Raw genomic sequence first — 16,591 nt, 5'->3', positions numbered from 1 at the left:
AGCTTCGTGTGTGTGTACGTGTGTGTGCCCATGCCCGTGTGTGTGTGTGTCTTAGTTGTACCCTCCCCCGTGTTGCTGATGAGATTGAGGGCAATGCTCTGAGATGAGGCCCCTGGGAGCAGGCAGGACACTACAAGCCTCAGGTCTACAACCCCCACCCCGCCCTGCCCCAGAGACCCTAGGCTGGTCATTGTGGGAAGGGCATAAAAACACCAGTAGGTCTCCTAACTGAGCCACCTCATTCACTCACTAATGAGCCCTGATCAGCTTCTTCCCTTCAGCCGGGTCTATTTTTACTCCCAGCTACTCCACTTAATACATGGTGCCCCAGATCCTCAATCACACAAAATTACTCACATCCAGACCTGCTTTATGTACTTGCCTCAGTCCACAACCATGAACATTAATGAATAACTAATACTGGAGGTTCAGATAATGTAATTAAAATGCCCCCTCCTGCAAATTTGTTAAAAATAAAATACGGTTGAGGTGGTACAGTAGTATGACAGAGATCATGCGATGAGCCAACCTTCTCACTGATGTGAACTGTGGGTCCATGGCGAGGAGCTGATTTGTTGCTTAGGAGAGGCCGGTCACATGATCAGGGCAAGTGCTCCCAAAGGGATCATGTAGGTTGGCGGGTGGTGGACTGGGAGCATTGCTGCAGTCAGGTGACACAATCCAGACTTCTTTGTCTATAGTGGGAGTTTTGTGTGAAACTAGAGGTGCAGAATTAGAGAAGGAAAGTGAGAGGGAGTAGGCAAGCTGAGATGTCACTCTGCTTTGGATGCATAAGGCATTATCTACGGCCTCCGTGCCATACTACTGTTTAAATTGCCTCTATGTTATCATGCTGGAAATGTAGTGCACAAGAGAAATAAATAACAGGAAAGAGGCAAAGCCGAAAGAATGCAAATGCCTGCAGGTGTTAGAATAGAGGGAGATGAAGGACAGAAAAGATGAGCTGCATCTCTGTCGGTTTGGCTTGAAATTTGGTGACACTGACCCAAATTATCTAAAGCATTGTGCAATTGTGTGTCGAGCCAAGCAGCCCCCTTTGTATTGGCAAAAAATTTAATCTCACAAATTACCATATATCTCGCCACAACGCAGTTTCTGCGTAGTGTGTTACCGTAGCAACAGTGCAATAATTCAACCATGGTTTTATGAATTTAGTATGAGGTGGGCAGGCCGGTTGGTTCTGTCTGTTCTAGTTCTACAGTTAGATAAGGCTATGTTGGTTCTAATTACTCTAACTCTACACTTTGACAATGCTATGAGGAAAACAGGTTTTCTGTTTCTGTTTGTTGTAGTTCTACAATTTGATAAGGCAATGAGGTAACTAGGTCTGTTGGTTCTATCTACTCTAGTTTTACTGTTAGATAAGGCTATCAGGGGCACCTGTAGTAAGATAGTTGGAATTGTAACAGCATAGGTGGTCTGTGTGCAGGGACAGGTGGCGTGTGACTATCATGCGTGTCCTGTCTTTGCATCGTCCATACAGGCCTCTGTTTGGCTATGATTCGTTTAATTCAGAAAACTCCTCTTGACTAGGTCCATTGTTTTTAACCCCTGTTGTGAAAAGTGCGTCTATGGTCCACACCCTCTCTAAGCAGCCGATGTCACACAACAACGCCGCCATCTCAGCCATAGTCTTGGTTTGGTCATTCTGGATGTTCCTCTTCATTTGCCTCGTTTATCAGTTTGTTCCTGCTGAATAATGGATGAGTCCGCTAGCCGCTACCATGCCAGGCTCATCATTGTCGCGTGTTAGCGCTCGTTTTCTTATTTTCTTCCTCTCAAAGACAGACTAGTGAACGGCGCTGCGACAGTGCGCCATCTCTATCTTCCTGATTCACAGCTGTGGCGGTGTCGGGTGATGAAGATGGAGAGTGAGAAGTGAGGGAGATAATGTAATCATTTAATGTACTTCTCCCACCTCTCGTACCTTACAACACACTACACTTGCAGCATAGGTCTTGGTGAACACCCAGGGGGAATCTCCAACAGTCAGAAAGTGCCTGTGTGGAGCATCGAAGCAGGACCCAACATAAACTCTGTGTGTTGTTTTCTATTGATTCAAGACAGATGTTTTTGTTACGTCTACTCTTTTTTTCTCATTGGATGTAGTTCCGTGATGAAGTCTGGAGTTGTTGTTTACAGAAAAACCTCTGCAGCTTGAACGTTGTACACCTCCTATAGGGAATTCAGTCCATTTTTCATTTGCTATTCATCAGAGGACACAGTGACTGGAATCCAAGTATGAGCTGTTACTCAGGCTTCTTATGGCTGTATACCACAGAAAAACTGGCTAGTTGTCAGTCAGTTGGGCCACTAGATGGCAAACATTTTCTTAAAATGTTTTGTTTAATTAGAATTGGTACACTGCAGGTTATTTCTATTTTTACCACTGCAAGTTAAACCTAATTATATTTTTCTCAAAAACAGTTGGGTCGAAATGAAAAAAGCCCTCCTGTTGCCAACCCATGTTGTAAGTTGCAAACCACAAAGTCTCATGTAGTGACAAAAACAGTTATGAGCATAGGGAACGGTCAGTAGAGACCTGATCTGGGTACCAGAATGGAACGCAGACATCAGGAGACATTTTTTTTGTCAAAATCTACGACACAATCACCTTTCCCAAGTTCTCTCATCACCCATCTTCTTCGCACTCAATACGAGCTTCCAGCTGAATTGCAAATTCACTATGGTTCTTGTCTATGCAGCAACAAGAGGAGCTTCTCCTCGCTATCTTCAGGCAATGCTAGACCCTACATCCCTACTCAGCTCTTCAGCCGCCTGTGGGCTCTTGGCTGTCCTGCCACTTTGGGACAGCTCCCGGTCCACGCAGACAAAACTCTTCTCTTTCCTGGCATTTCAATGGTGGAACCGGCTCCACTTGGAGGCTAGGATAGTGGAGTCCTACCTATCTTCAAAACACAGTACCTTTTAATGGAGTTCTTAAAATAGTTCCACTGCCACCACCTCTGGTGTCTTTTGTTAACTTTTTATGTTTTATGTTGACTATTTCTACGCTGTTCGGCACCGTTGTTGAAAATGAATTCACTGATTAGATTGCACTTCCTACTAAACTGCGTGGTTGTTTTACCCAGGTCTTTCTGTGAGTCCCTCTGGATAAGAGTGTCTGAGTGTCAATGTAAAACGGACCAACAGGGCAGTGCTGGGTGTGCTTGCAGTCGCACCAAAAATATCTGTCTTCTCTACCAAAGGGATACTGCATTAATGTAGTGTTCACCTGCTGTGCTGCCCAACCAATCAAGTGGAACTTAGAACAAAGACTTCAAAGTAGTTGTTATTGTCCAGCCAAGTTAATTTTTGCCAGTTCATTGGGGATTTTCTTGTCTACGCTGTGTTAGCTGTATGATATTATTCTGAGGTTAAACTGTCGTTTTTCCTGGGTTTCACAGACACTTTGCAGTTTATGCTAAGATGACTCCCCGTTCTCCAAAAACAATACAATCGGTGCAGGGCATATAAAGCTTGTATTTAATATACCAGAATGTAATATACCAAAACAAATATCTGACCAAATGAGCATTTACTGCCTTCTTGCTTGGTAGGGCAGTATAATATTCAAGTATTCTAAGTATCTCAGCACACTAAACAGATTTATAACACAGAAAAGTATTGTTATACACAGTGAAGAGCACATGGTATTCAATAAAGAGTAAATAACCACATGTGTGACTAGATGAGTGTGCATACAAGAAAAAAACATTATTTGCTACGTGTGATTTTTCATGGAAATATTTTCATCGTATATATTGGAATAGCAGGATATTGTTATTATACACCTGCATGTTGATAGGTAATCATGTTACCATTAAATAGCATTTCAATAGCAAAAATGATCGAATGTACTGCTGTTTAAGACTGGGCAACGAAGGTCATAGCAAAGAATTCTGCGTATGCGATAAGGAGCGGGGAGAGGGAGATTCTTTTTGAACTAAACAGTCTTCTCTGTACCTCACCTACATTCCACATGGGGGACTAATACCATGTGTGTCATCTTTTAATATAGCGATACATAAAATTGATTGAGGAATGCGACCCAGTTTTGTCCAGAAAGTAAATGATACAGAGCTTCCCTCCCCTTGAAGATTATGGTTCAGGAAGTCTAATGGAAATCTTTACTGTTCAACGATCATTTTATAGAACTACGAATCGCTTACCGAACAATTACGATGAAAGTTACAAAACAATGGTTAATTTTGTATGGGCATCGTGTTCAATCATCGTGTTCATGTTTGAGATATCGCTTCTCAAAAACAGTTTTGTTTTAACACATCGAAGAGTTTACCAAGGATTACTACTGACCCTTCAAATCATCTAGCAAGTTAAATCTGTCTCCAAGCAATAGGGAAATATAAGCTATTTGGTTGCCTTGGTTCAATATGAAAGATGAAAGTGGACGGCCTGCTGTGTATCCTTAAAGGTCCTGGCTTTTATTAGGTGATGAGGCAAGGCCGACAGCAAATATCACAAACTAGTTTCAAGTGCTGCTCACAAGGATCCCTCAGCACCTGTGCCCTGGCAGGATGTCTCTGAGCATTAAGAAGTATATCCTTGAAACCTCTGAGACGACAAACAACCTCGCCAGCCCTCCATACAAATGTTGCCAATTCATTTTTCTTCCATACGGAACCTTTTGGCATTTCAAAATGTGTGTGTGTGTGTGTGTAAACCTGCATTTGCGAGTATGAATTTCTGTGCCTCTGCGCACAGTTGGCTATAGGAGCTGCTTTGACAGACAGTTGGCGCCTCTCAAGGTTAGAAAGATATATTCTCGCCTTCTAGCTGTGTGCAGGCTCTTCCTACCCGGCAACAGCCTCTGCCTGGGCTGATGGAATGATCCTCTTTCCCTCCATCTCCAGAACACCTGTGTCAATGCGACCTGTCGACCCCCCCCGGCTCAGACTACTGAAGTCACAACAACAGGCAGAGGGAGGGAGAGACTTCTCCTCTGGTCAGGCTGCCACTGTAACACAGTACCTGGAAGCAGTTCTGACTCTTGCAGCAAACATGTTTCCTCACATATTGATCCTGTCTGCAAGGAATGCAATGTTCATGTCAGTGTTCTCCATCTTTTGGTCCTCTTCTTTCAACCCTCGCCTCATTTCCCATTATCCTACTAAAAGTTGTATTTTAGAAAACCAGAAAACAAGCTGTCTTTCGTATAGAAATTGAATGCGAGACGTCTGATTAGGAATATAAATAATTTATAGCCATTTCTTCTTGGACTGCGTCTCAACGACGGGGATTGTGTGCCAATTAAGATTCCCTCTCTGCCCTCTTTCTAAGAGGATGTGGCTTGACAGAGAATGAACAGTAAGTAGAGGATTGGAGAAAAGGAGATGAGAGAGAGAATGAGCAAGACAGGGAGCAAGAGAGAGAGTTCATTACTGTAAATGCAAATGAAAGGGTCCCAGCATATAATGGGTTGTCACTCAGCTTTGATAAGAAAAAAAATACTGTTTTTGGATGTATTAAGTTACATTCAGGAAAATCAGTTTAGTAAATGGTGTTTTTGATGTCAACACATTTTTATTTTCAGACTAGTCAACAATTGTCTTAATCTTGCTGAGTGGATACAATATGGAATAATACATATTTTTCACATTTTGATGAAGTCATTCAGTTGTAGCCTACATTATTCACTGATCCCTGTTTGTTCTGGTCTGACCAGCAGGTTCCTTTGCTGCTATGCTCTGTGTTGGTGATATATATCCCTTTTGCGATTTGGACTGTTTGCTTTGGAGATTCACTATATCCCCACCAGTGCCTTTTCAACCTTTAATTTATCGCTAGGATAACAACTGTTCAGCACTGGTGACCATCTCTCTCCATTTGTGAACCTACGGCCCTGACTCTTGGAGTGCCCTTAAGTCCATTCCATTGACCACCAAGGTCATTGTCAGGAAGGAACCTATCAGGTAAACCACCATGGCCAATCAACATCTCACATCACTCATTAACATAATACATCATCCCACTCATTAACCTAATACATCATCCCACTAATTAACATAATACATCATCCCACTCATTAACATAACACATCCCCTCACCCGCTTGTTCAAATGAACACATCATGTCACCCGCTCATTAACATACTACATCACCTCACCCCGCTAATTAACCTAACACATCACGTCACCCCGCTCATTAACCTAACACATCACATCACCCGCTCATTAACATAATGCATCACAACACCCTGCTCATTAACATAACACATCACCACACCCCGCTCATTAACATAACACATTACCTTAGCTGGTGTAATTCCTGGTGGTCTATGAGACTGGACATCAAGACTGGACATCCACAGCTCTGGCCATCTAGATCATGATGCTTTCATTTGCTTTTTACTTACAAATGCAGCTGTCACAAACCAGTGACAGTGGATGTCAAAACTACCAGGCGTGAGACGACAGCCTGCAGTGCAGCCCTGGTTTAGATTGTGTAACTACCCCCAAATGTGGCCCAGGATGACAGATTGCTGCCTGGGCCAGACAAACACCTGAATCAGCCTAAAGCTCCATCCCTGTACCTCCCCATTGTCAGGGCTCCCGGAGCCGAGCAGCAGTGTTTCCTTGGTGGATCACCCTGACACAGCCCGCCCCTTCCTCCAGTGTCACACTGACACTCACGCGCCACACGGCCCCACATGGAAGCGCATCAGTCAGCGCTGAGCCCAGCGCTACCAGCAGAGCTCCCGCAGTCCTCTCCTCTGTTTCCCCTCCCTTTTGGCTTTCTCTCTCAGTTCACACCCATTGGAATCATTTCTTCAAGTGCCATTAAGGGAAAAGTGTGGTGGATGAAAAATGAATAAACAGGGTGAGGTGACGGAGCGTGGAGGGTATTAAATGCTCAGATCATTATTGTTGTTAGCGCTGATGAAAGTGGGGCGGGTGGTTGAGAAAGCAGAGGGCTAATGAATGACTGGCTGCTGCTGGTTAGTTCCTCTCTATTAGCGGAGTAGTGTAGTGGCGTTGGCGGAAATGGCTTCAGGGTTTGGCGATGGCTGTGGATCAGCCTTCGGGCTACTTCCACTGTGAGAGTCGCGTTGTTGACCTCAGCTCTGTTTAGTTTAACTCATAGGTGCCAGCTATTCTTAATTGTGGTGTCTGCTGACAGAGATGCGCTGGGTACATGGAAAACTGGAGGAGGGAGGTGATGACCGAGCACCTGCCTGGTGTTGAGGAGGTGGTTTCAGCTAGACGGACGGCCACTTCATTGCATCTCATAGCAAGAATACAGACAGACATACAGAGGTAAATCATAGTATAGCAGGGAAACTGTCCTTCATCTGTCCTAGTCTTAGCTGGAGATGGTTTGTAAATGTGTCCAGAATCGCTATTTAACAACAGAAGAATTTGACCCAGATCAGCTCCTCTTTCTTCTGCAGGGGGATGGGTAGGCCCTGGGGGTCTCCATCAGCTTATTGAGCACATCTGGAATAACAACACCTTGTCGTGTGTGTGTGTGTGTATGTGTGTGTGTCATGGCCAGGGAGTGAGACCACTCCGTTTTGGCTCATAGGTACATCTCTGTTCCCAGACTTTTGAGCACTAGCCTTGAGCACAAAAGAACCATCTCATCTATACAGACTGATCTGTCTGTTCAGTTCCACTTCTAACCCAGTGCAGGATAATGACGTTAGCAATGCACAGCTGCAAGGACCCCCCCCCCCCATTCCTTACTGCTAGCCAATCCCTCCCTCCCACCAGATTCAGCTTGGAGACCCTGTTGACTGGGATGTCTGGGAATCTCCGGGACACCAGAAGAGTCATTTATGTTGATGGAAGCTTATACTGAAGCGAGACAATTGGCCAGCCTACTAGTGGAATTGGATAGGGCATTGTCTGGGCCTATTGCCATGGGTTTGACGACACAGTTGGATTCAAATGGCAGTTTGATTCATAGATACCTGATCATTATGCTGTCTGCTTCCCTGTTACCTTTTGGGTTGTTATGGACTACGGTTGTTTCTAATCTTTAATTACTGTCACATCACAGATACAATGTCTTCCCCACAAGCAGACCTACCCCTTCCCATTCACCCTCATTGCAGTTGTTCCTCGAGTTGGTGTACAAGAATTTCAATCAGCCTTTGATGGGTTAGCGGAAGTCGTTGGTCATCTGGAAGACCTGGACGTGCGCTCGGCTGCTCTCAAATGTACTTGATTCATATCTCGTCATCACCAGTCACCCATGCAAACGGTTCAACTCGACCGCCGAGAATACAGAGACATAACACAAAGTGCATGGCTGGACCATCACCATGTTAAAGAGTGTGTCAGTCCAACTCTGTTGGCTCCTTCATAGAAATTGCCTTTTCAAAGGGCTCTCGGAAAAGAAGTTAACCTTTTGCGATATCGGTAGCATTAAATATGGATCAGAGGCAAGCTTTGATGTGAACTGAGGATTCTATTTGGGCCGTGTTAGCACTCAAGACAGTGGATCCGATGTGTAGCAGCTCTGTGGCGCCCTCTACTGAATGCTTTGGGCAATGTTTAGGTCACTGTAGGAAGGTCATAAAATTGTTGTTTTGCGTCCAGTACCACATCCTGAGAGCGATGGAGAGAGGGAAAAGGTGAAAAAGAACGAGGTAGATAAGTCTTTTTTATTTCTTAGTCCATCATACCTTCTGGATGTGCTTAAGCAGACATCTGAGTGGAGGTGACCTACCCTGCTTTGGTGTCATGTGGTTTTGTGGTGGCAGAGCTCAGCTAAACCTTGAGCTGAAGCTGCGGGTGGACACCTGCTCGTGCCCTCCAGGCTGACCGAGCCCCGGATGACTGTGTGTTCTCCGGGAGGTTGCCCCCGATTGCAGGGGTCTCTGAGGGGCCAGCCGAGAGAGGGACAGCACAGCGTCGGAAGAGACGAATTACCTGAGAGGACACCCAGAGAAGATCACAACTCTGTCTGTGTATGTTGTCCCGTGTTAGAAAGACACTGACAGCAATATGTAATTTCTGTTTGTTTGAGAGAGAAAATGTGAAGGGTTATCGTGTGGTTGTGGCTAAACACAATGTGTTTTCAGTTTCAATGCAGAGCTCTTCGTTATGTGTGTGTGTGTGTGTAAGTGAGTTTGTGTGAGGCAGAGGATGGGGGAGATGGGAAGATGGAGTGAAAGGACATAAATAATTTATTATGTATACCGTCTTGCATCTGTCTTGCTTGGATGGTCACTTGGTCATTATGTTGGTGTAAGTAGATATTGATGTATGGTGGCTCTTTTAAATGATACGCACCGCCTCTCGATTTTGACCTCATTATAAGTATATGAACGGAAATAATATATTTCTTTCAACATCTAATAAAATTACATGCTATGGATTAGATGCACATATTCCTCAGATCAGTCGCCAGCCATTCTGAATATACAAATATTCGTGTGAGAAATTCTTCTCTTATTTGTCACAGGGTGCTTGCAGTGTCATAAAAGTGAGTGAGGACAACACAATCCCCTGTTTTTAATTCTAATTAAATATGGGCTCATTCATCCATAGAGCACAGCACACTGCCAACTCCCTGAAAGTTTATTGGCCAATTAGACATTGATCAATATTTGATTGACCTAAATGATTAAGATGTGTTACCCACGTTCTTTTTTTCTTTTTAAATAAACTGTTGAATTGAATCAGACCATAATGGAGAGTTTTCTTTCTGATTCAGATTAAATAAGGAGGGGCGGTCATCTTTAAGAGACCAGTGCCTCTTGTTTCTTTTCTTTTCTTGCACCCCCCCCCTCCCCAACCGGACCCAAGTATTCCCAAAAGCTTTTATTTTCCCTCGCCTTCCCCCTCCCCCTCTCGCTTTGTGCCGAGACAGCCCCTCTCCTTTTCTCCCCCTCTCCGCGTTGTCTTTTCCGTGGGGCTGAGGCAGGCAGGGAAAGACGCTGCTCTGGAGACTGGCGGTGCTCAGGAACCGACGCGCTCAGACGCTGTTGTAAGACCAGGTGTCAGGCTCCACCGTTCGCCTCCTCTTCCTCTCTCCTGCTCTGCTGTGGCTGTCTCTATCTGTAGCTCGCTGGCTATTCTCTCTTGCGCGCGTGCGCTCGCTCACTCGTTGGCTGGGGCTTGGCTGGCTGAGCGGCGGAGTGCATTAACACAGTGGACTACCTGCTGCCCGGTGATTGTGTGCGCTGTGAATACTCTGCGCTCCAAGTTGTTTTGGCTGCCAGTGAACGGCACTGTCCCTCGGAGTGGCAACTTGAAGGAGATCTTCAGTGGCGGAGCCCAGGACCGGTAACCTGGAGCAAGTCTCTGGACCGGGAACAAATGGAGGGTGTGGAGGCTTGACAAAAGGGGAACAGAGGAGAGGGAGACCGAGCCAGAGAGAGGGAAATGAGCAGCTGAGCAGCTTCGGCTGTCAGGGAAAAAGGGGTGAATAAGCGACAGCCTTTTTCAATAGGAGAAAAACCAACCTGACACTTTCCGACAAAGGGAGGTAACAAGACGTCCCTGGTGATTAGGTCCTGGATGAGTGTGCCATCAGGGGTTGACACGAGGAGACAAGGATCAACACAGTAAATCAGGCACAATAACCCCTTTCTCTTCCGTTCTCTGTTTCTTTGTGAGTTTTATTATTCAGATTTTTGGCTGTGGCTTGTCTTCTCGGGTATTGTCAGTCTCTGGGAAAACAGAGCTGAGGAGAAGATAACGGAACGGCGGGGAGGGGGAGAAGATGTCCATCTCCAACTTTCTGACCCGCTCTACTTCTTTTTCGGACCTGCTTTCTGGGCACTTCGTGGTGGCCTCTACGTGCTAGTGGCGTAGGGGAAGGGGGTCACAGGAACCCAAGAAGGAGGTGGTGAAAAAAAGAACCCCTTTTACACTCCTGAGAGCATATGGTTTAGCGAGCTGCGGTCAGCTGCTTATTATCCACGTTGCTAATTGAACTAACATTAGATACAAGCTTGCTGCAGTGGGTTGGGTTGGGGGCCCGCTCTGAGGAGACAGTTGTGTTGCCATGTTGCTGCTGGCTTTATTTTGGTCCTGACTGGAGCTATACGGAACAATAAGCCAGCGGGCAGCCAAGTGAATACAAAGAGACAGTTGTTGTTTTCCTTGGAGCGTTTTGTAAGGAAAATAAAAGGAGGCTAATGAATGTCTTCGCAGCTCCAGAGCTGTACAATATCTAGCTCCAAGGCTCCCAGGCTGTCAGTCACTGGAGGCTGACGAAAGATGCCTCCCCGCCAAGTCAACAGGAGCTTCTCTTGACAAATGCTGAGGTGTTGTATTGGAGCCTGTGTTGTGTTGTTCGGACTCCGGGGCCTCCAGTCCTTTGCAACGATGGACCAAGGATTACAAGAGAGATCAGGGAGGCTTTTTACTGTGGAATTACTGAACCACTGTTAATGTGGAACTGTAGCACCTTTTGATCTACACAAATACACAAACACCCACCCACGCGCGCGCGTGCGCGCGCTTGCGCACACACACACACACACACACACACACACACACACACATGCATATAGAGAAACAGACTCACATGCATCCAGACATATACACACTAACAAACCTACACACATAACCTTTTACTACTGTGTCTTATCACAACATCCGTTCACACGCACACAGCAATCTGTTTTCCTAGCCTTTTCAGAACTTGGATTAAAATGGAGACAGCGTGGACAGGTGGGGGTCTGTAGGAGCCCAGACCCTTCTGTCCTTTTCCCTCCAAATGGATGTTATTAGTGTCCATAATGAGTTGCCTGGAAACCATTAAAAGCTTCCGGTCGCGTCTTTCTGAAAGCGAGTGTGACTCCCTGTCCGCGCGGCAGACCGGCTGGGTTCAGGGCTCGGTGTACCATCTGTAAACTAGCCTTTGGTTCCTCCCTCTCCTCCTCCCTCTAGTCAGATTGATTTCCTCGGCGGTTCTCCTCTCAGTCCGTTACTCATACCTCCCACCGGGGAGGAACTCTGGAGGTGAAGCATGACCAGCTGTCATTACCCCACGCCGCCCCCTGATGGGGACCGGATGTACCAACACAAGGTGTCCCTGGTCGTGCGCTACTTCATGATCCCCTGTAACATCTGCCTCATCCTGCTGGCCACCTCCACTCTGGGCTTCGCCGTGCTGCTCTTCCTCAACAACTGTACGTTCACGCGGCTATTGTACTAGACGCACGCACACGCACGCACCCACCCACGCACGCAGCCGTAGTTGGAGTACTCGCTTTGTAGCCAACTGTGTTTAGTGAATTTGTTCGTAAGGCTGGGAGAGAGTGGATTTTGCTTTCCAGATGTGTTTGTATTTGCAGTGTAGATGCTTGTCTTTTGGGAGTGTTTGCCGTGGCTGCTTTGGATGTCCTTCTGTTGGGTACAGGTGGTTTCCCGATCTGGTCCTTGACCGACCCCCAACAGTACACATTTTTATCATTACCATGGACAAGCACACCTGATTAAACTTGTCAGCGTGCTGTGAGGCCCTCAGTACATTAATTATGTTTAAGTATGTTTGTTCAGGGCTACAACGCATGTCCTGTCGCAGAGGGGAGTCTAGGAACAGTGTTTGGAACCACTGACAGACTGTTAAACACCATACAGTCTCTGCAATCTCTCTGCTGCAAAAAAGATTTGAAAGACGGGTCCACTTGACCTCTGCCGGTGCAATCTGAAAGGCTAGGGCTGGATGGAGTTGGGGGATATCTCTGCCGTTTTCCCTCAATGCACAGCCCAGACTGCTTTCCTTTTGAGTCCTTTCTCTCCCCTAAAGCCTTGGCATTTACTTTGAACTGTGGGATAAAGTAGCCAGATTAAATGCCTTTGGACCAGAGAAAGCTCTTGGCATGGAGAGTGTCCCTACTTGGAGCGGTTATCAGCCTAAATTGAAAAGGGCCTGGTGGTGCATAAGCTTCTGTCTGTGCTTTGCCTGCCGCCTGGTAGATGAGCAGCAACATTACCGTTAGGCGACACAAGGGTGACCTTTTGGAGAGCTAGCACAATGCAGCAACGTGCCATTTCACAAGTGTGTTTGCAGGTGACATATTTACTGTAAGTTGTTTAATGGTGTCTATCTTTCTCTCGCTTCGAAAGATGCGCTTAACTGAATTACACAATTTTTTACAAATTCCGCTTAGATTTGCAGTGAGGGAAGGAACAGACCGGCCTGTGTCCCGACACCTACGTACTTTTCCCACTACAGTACCTGACATACACTACCATTCAAAGGTTTTTGGTCACTTCGAAATGTCCTGGTTTTCCATGAACACATGCATGAAATTAGTAGAAATAATGATTTTTGATTGAAATAATATTTGTGTCCTTCAAACTTTTCCAAAGAATCCTCCATTTGCAACAATTGCAACCTTGAACAGACCTTTATTGTCAATTACAGCCTTGCATTCTAGTTGTCAGTTTGTTGAGGTAATCTGAGGAGATTTCTCCCTATTCATCCATTCTACCTCTCACAAGTTGAATTGGATTGATGGGCACTTCTTACGTACCATACTGTCAAGCTGCTACAACAACAGCTCAATAGGGTTGAGATGTGGTGACTGTGCTGGTCACTCCATTACAGACAGAATACCAGCTGACTGGTTCTTCCCTTCATAGTTCTTGCATATTTTGGAGTTGTGCTTTGGGTCATTGTCCTGTTGTAGGAGGAGACTGGCTCCAATCAAGCACCATCCACAGGGTATGGCATGGCATTGCAAAATGGAGTGGTAGCCTTCCTTCTTCAAGATCCCTTTTACCCTGTACAAATCTCCCACTTTACCACACCCAAAGAACCCCCAAACCATCACATGGCTTCCACCATGCTTGGTGTCAAGCACTCCTCCAGCATCTTTTCATTTGGTCTGTGTCTCACAAATGTACTTCTTTGTGATTCAAACACCTCAAACGTCAACTGTCCATAACAGTTTTTCCAATCTACCCCTGTCCAGTGTCTGTTCTTTTGCAACTCTGTCTAGTGTATTTTTCTTTGCAACTCTGCCTAGAAGGCCAGCATCCTGGAGTTGCCTCTTCACTGTTGATATTGAGACTGGTGTTTTGCAGGTACTATTTAATGAAGCTGCCAGTTGAGGAACTTTGAGGAGTCCCACTTCTCTTTCTATTCTGGTTAGAGCCAGTTTGGGCTCTTTGAAGGGAGTAGTACACAGTGTTGTACAAGATTTTGAGTTTCTCATATGGAATTGCCTTCATTTCTCAGAACAAGAATTGATTGACGAGTTTCAGAAGAACATTCTTTGTTTCTGGACAGTTTGAGCCTGTAATCGGACCACAATTGCTGATGTTCCAGGTACTCAACTAGTCTTTGTCATTCTTTGTCAACTAGGACAGTTTTGTAGCAAAAATTATTACAGCTGTGTAAACATAATTGCAAAGGGATTTTCTAATGTTCAGTAAGCCTTTTAAAACTATAAACTTGGATTAGCAAACTCAACATGCCATTGGAACACAGGAGTGATGGTTGCTGATAATGGGCCTCTTTACGCCTATATGTAGATATTCCATAAAAAATCTGCCATTTCCAGCTACAATGGTCATTTACAACATTAACAATGTCTACACTTTATTTCTGATGTTATTTTAATGGACAAAAAAAACAAGGACATTTGTGTGTGTCCCCAAACCTTTGAAAGGTAGTGTATGTGCTTTTTAGCATTGCTTTATTAAGTGCCATGTGCGTTAGACTGGGTTATTTTGAGGAGTTGTGTATTGGATCTGGTGTCTGTGTGTGTAAAGTTCAAGACTAATCTCCGCCAAATACAAGTTACTTAGATTTATTCATGCTGAAGGCGTTTGAAACCATCTACAATATAATCGTCATTGCACCAAGGGAATTGGCATTATGGAGGCTAAATAGGCTTATTCTAAATTAAAATATGCACCGCAAGTAGAATACGGCCTTCAAACCGGCCATAGGAAGGTGAATGTCCTATTCTATCTTATCTGTTTGCATCCCTGCTCCTTTGTCTGTCTCTCTGACTGTCTGTCTGTCTGGCTGTCTCTCTGTCTGTCTGTCTCTCTGTCTGTCTGTTTTCTGACTGTCTGGCTGTCTCTCTGTCTGTCTGTCTGTCATTGTCTATTAAAGGCCTCATTCTCTGCAATACTATCCCACTCCAAAGCCATTATCAGCCTGAAGATTTTCCATCAGGTATGAGACACGTCCCCTGGGCCTCAGGGGGCCACTGCATTAGATCTTGATTAAAAGAACCAAAAGGCACCTCTTTGGAATTCAAAAAAAATGCCCCACTCCCTCTCTTCTCACTTTTCCCTCTGTCTGTCTCACTGAGGGGTGCATTCGGAAGTGAAGTTCATTTACTCCCCCTCTGTGTTACCCAATCAATTTAATCCAGACAGATTCCATTATATTTAAATACAAACCGGTTAGCGTACTCTATCTCCACCTCTCAAAATAGAGAGACACAAAGCTTTAGAGACGGAGCACCATTAACATGGGGATGGAAAGCCGGTTTGGAGAGGACCCAGAGCTCAGGTTAGCCATTTCCATTGTGGGGCATGGCAACACACAGCTTGTTCTCTGGCACTCTGTGGGCCGGCTGCCTGGAACTTCATGTTGAAGTACGTTACCAATTAGAACACAACGCCTGCGCACACAAACACACTGGTGTGCGTACACACGCATACACATGCATGAACATATAACACACAGATTTATTCACATATAATTTTTTGTCCCTTCATTTTATCTGTTAAGTGTGCTAAGAACACATTCTGATGTAGGGTAATGATCTGGGAGTAATACACGTCAACTGTCTTGCTCAGGGAAAGAACCACAGTGTTTTTCAATTTGTTGGCTGGGAGATTTGAACCAGTGACCTTTTGTTTACTGGCCCAAATGTCCTCAACAATAGGCTTCAATAGGCCACCCCCCCCCCCCCCCCCCCCCCCCGCCCGCCCCCCAAAAAGATTGATCTGCTTTGGATAAGAATCATGCCGATTGCTTGACATTTTCATCACATGCATACCGAGATGTGTTGGAAGAGCAGAAGGAGATGAAAATATGGTGGACCTTATCTCTTTCTTTCCATGTGACAGAGTTGGGGACATTTTCCATTTTGCTTCCATATTGTAGTTTCGATAGATGTGTTGTCATGCACTCCGAGACACCATATGGCATATATACCGCAACATTTCGGCAATTTAGGGAAGGGAGCAGGTGTGCATGTGTGTGTACGTTTGTGTGTTAACAGTACGTGTGTGTGTGTCATTGTTGTGCTGTGTTGTTTTTTATGTCCCTTGGATGGAAATCTGTTACTTTCATGATTGACTCAGAAACCGGTTCACCAGACACTTCATTATTTACCAACTCAAACAAAGCCCCCCCTCCCTCTCCCCTGTCCTTTCTCTCTCGCTTCCTCGAGCCCGGCTGTTGACAAGACATTTTAAGTGAGCCTAAATTTAAACTTGGCCGTGGAAACGGTTCGCCGTGATGCCGTCACTGGGTGGCGAGCAAAGCCTCGTGTCACCCCGAACAGGACGATCCGGCGGGCGAGAAGCTCTAGCGGAAGATGTGTTTGCTGGGTAATTGATGTGACATTTTTTCTCCCCTCTTGCTCATTATCTGGGACGCACAGTCTGCACTG

The 16,591-nt window shown here is 45.4% G+C and overlaps 1 protein-coding gene across 11 annotated transcripts in view; it reads left to right on the top strand.

Moving 5' to 3' along the window:
- The window catches only part of agrn (agrin), a 236,336-nt gene that overhangs the window by 78,172 nt on the left and 141,573 nt on the right, over nt 1–16,591 (top strand). The window contains exon 1 of one of the 11 annotated variants that reach the window (XM_020051746.3): nt 9,931–12,133. The exons of 8 other annotated variants lie outside the window; for them this stretch is intronic. In XM_020051746.3, coding sequence (XP_019907305.2) covers nt 11,971–12,133 — 163 coding nt within the window. In that variant the 5' untranslated portion in view covers nt 9,931–11,970. Of the gene's footprint in view, nt 1–9,930; nt 12,134–16,474; nt 16,530–16,591 lie in introns of those variants that run through there. 2 more of the 11 variants (XM_013136447.4, XM_020051748.2) reach the window with 2 other exon arrangements.

This window comes from Esox lucius, chromosome 12 (assembly GCF_011004845.1).
Source record: "Esox lucius isolate fEsoLuc1 chromosome 12, fEsoLuc1.pri, whole genome shotgun sequence".
In the NCBI taxonomy this organism is placed as follows: domain Eukaryota; kingdom Metazoa; phylum Chordata; class Actinopteri; order Esociformes; family Esocidae; genus Esox; species Esox lucius.
Note: the sequence above shows the minus strand (reverse complement) of the source record. Positions and strands in the feature narration are given on the sequence as shown.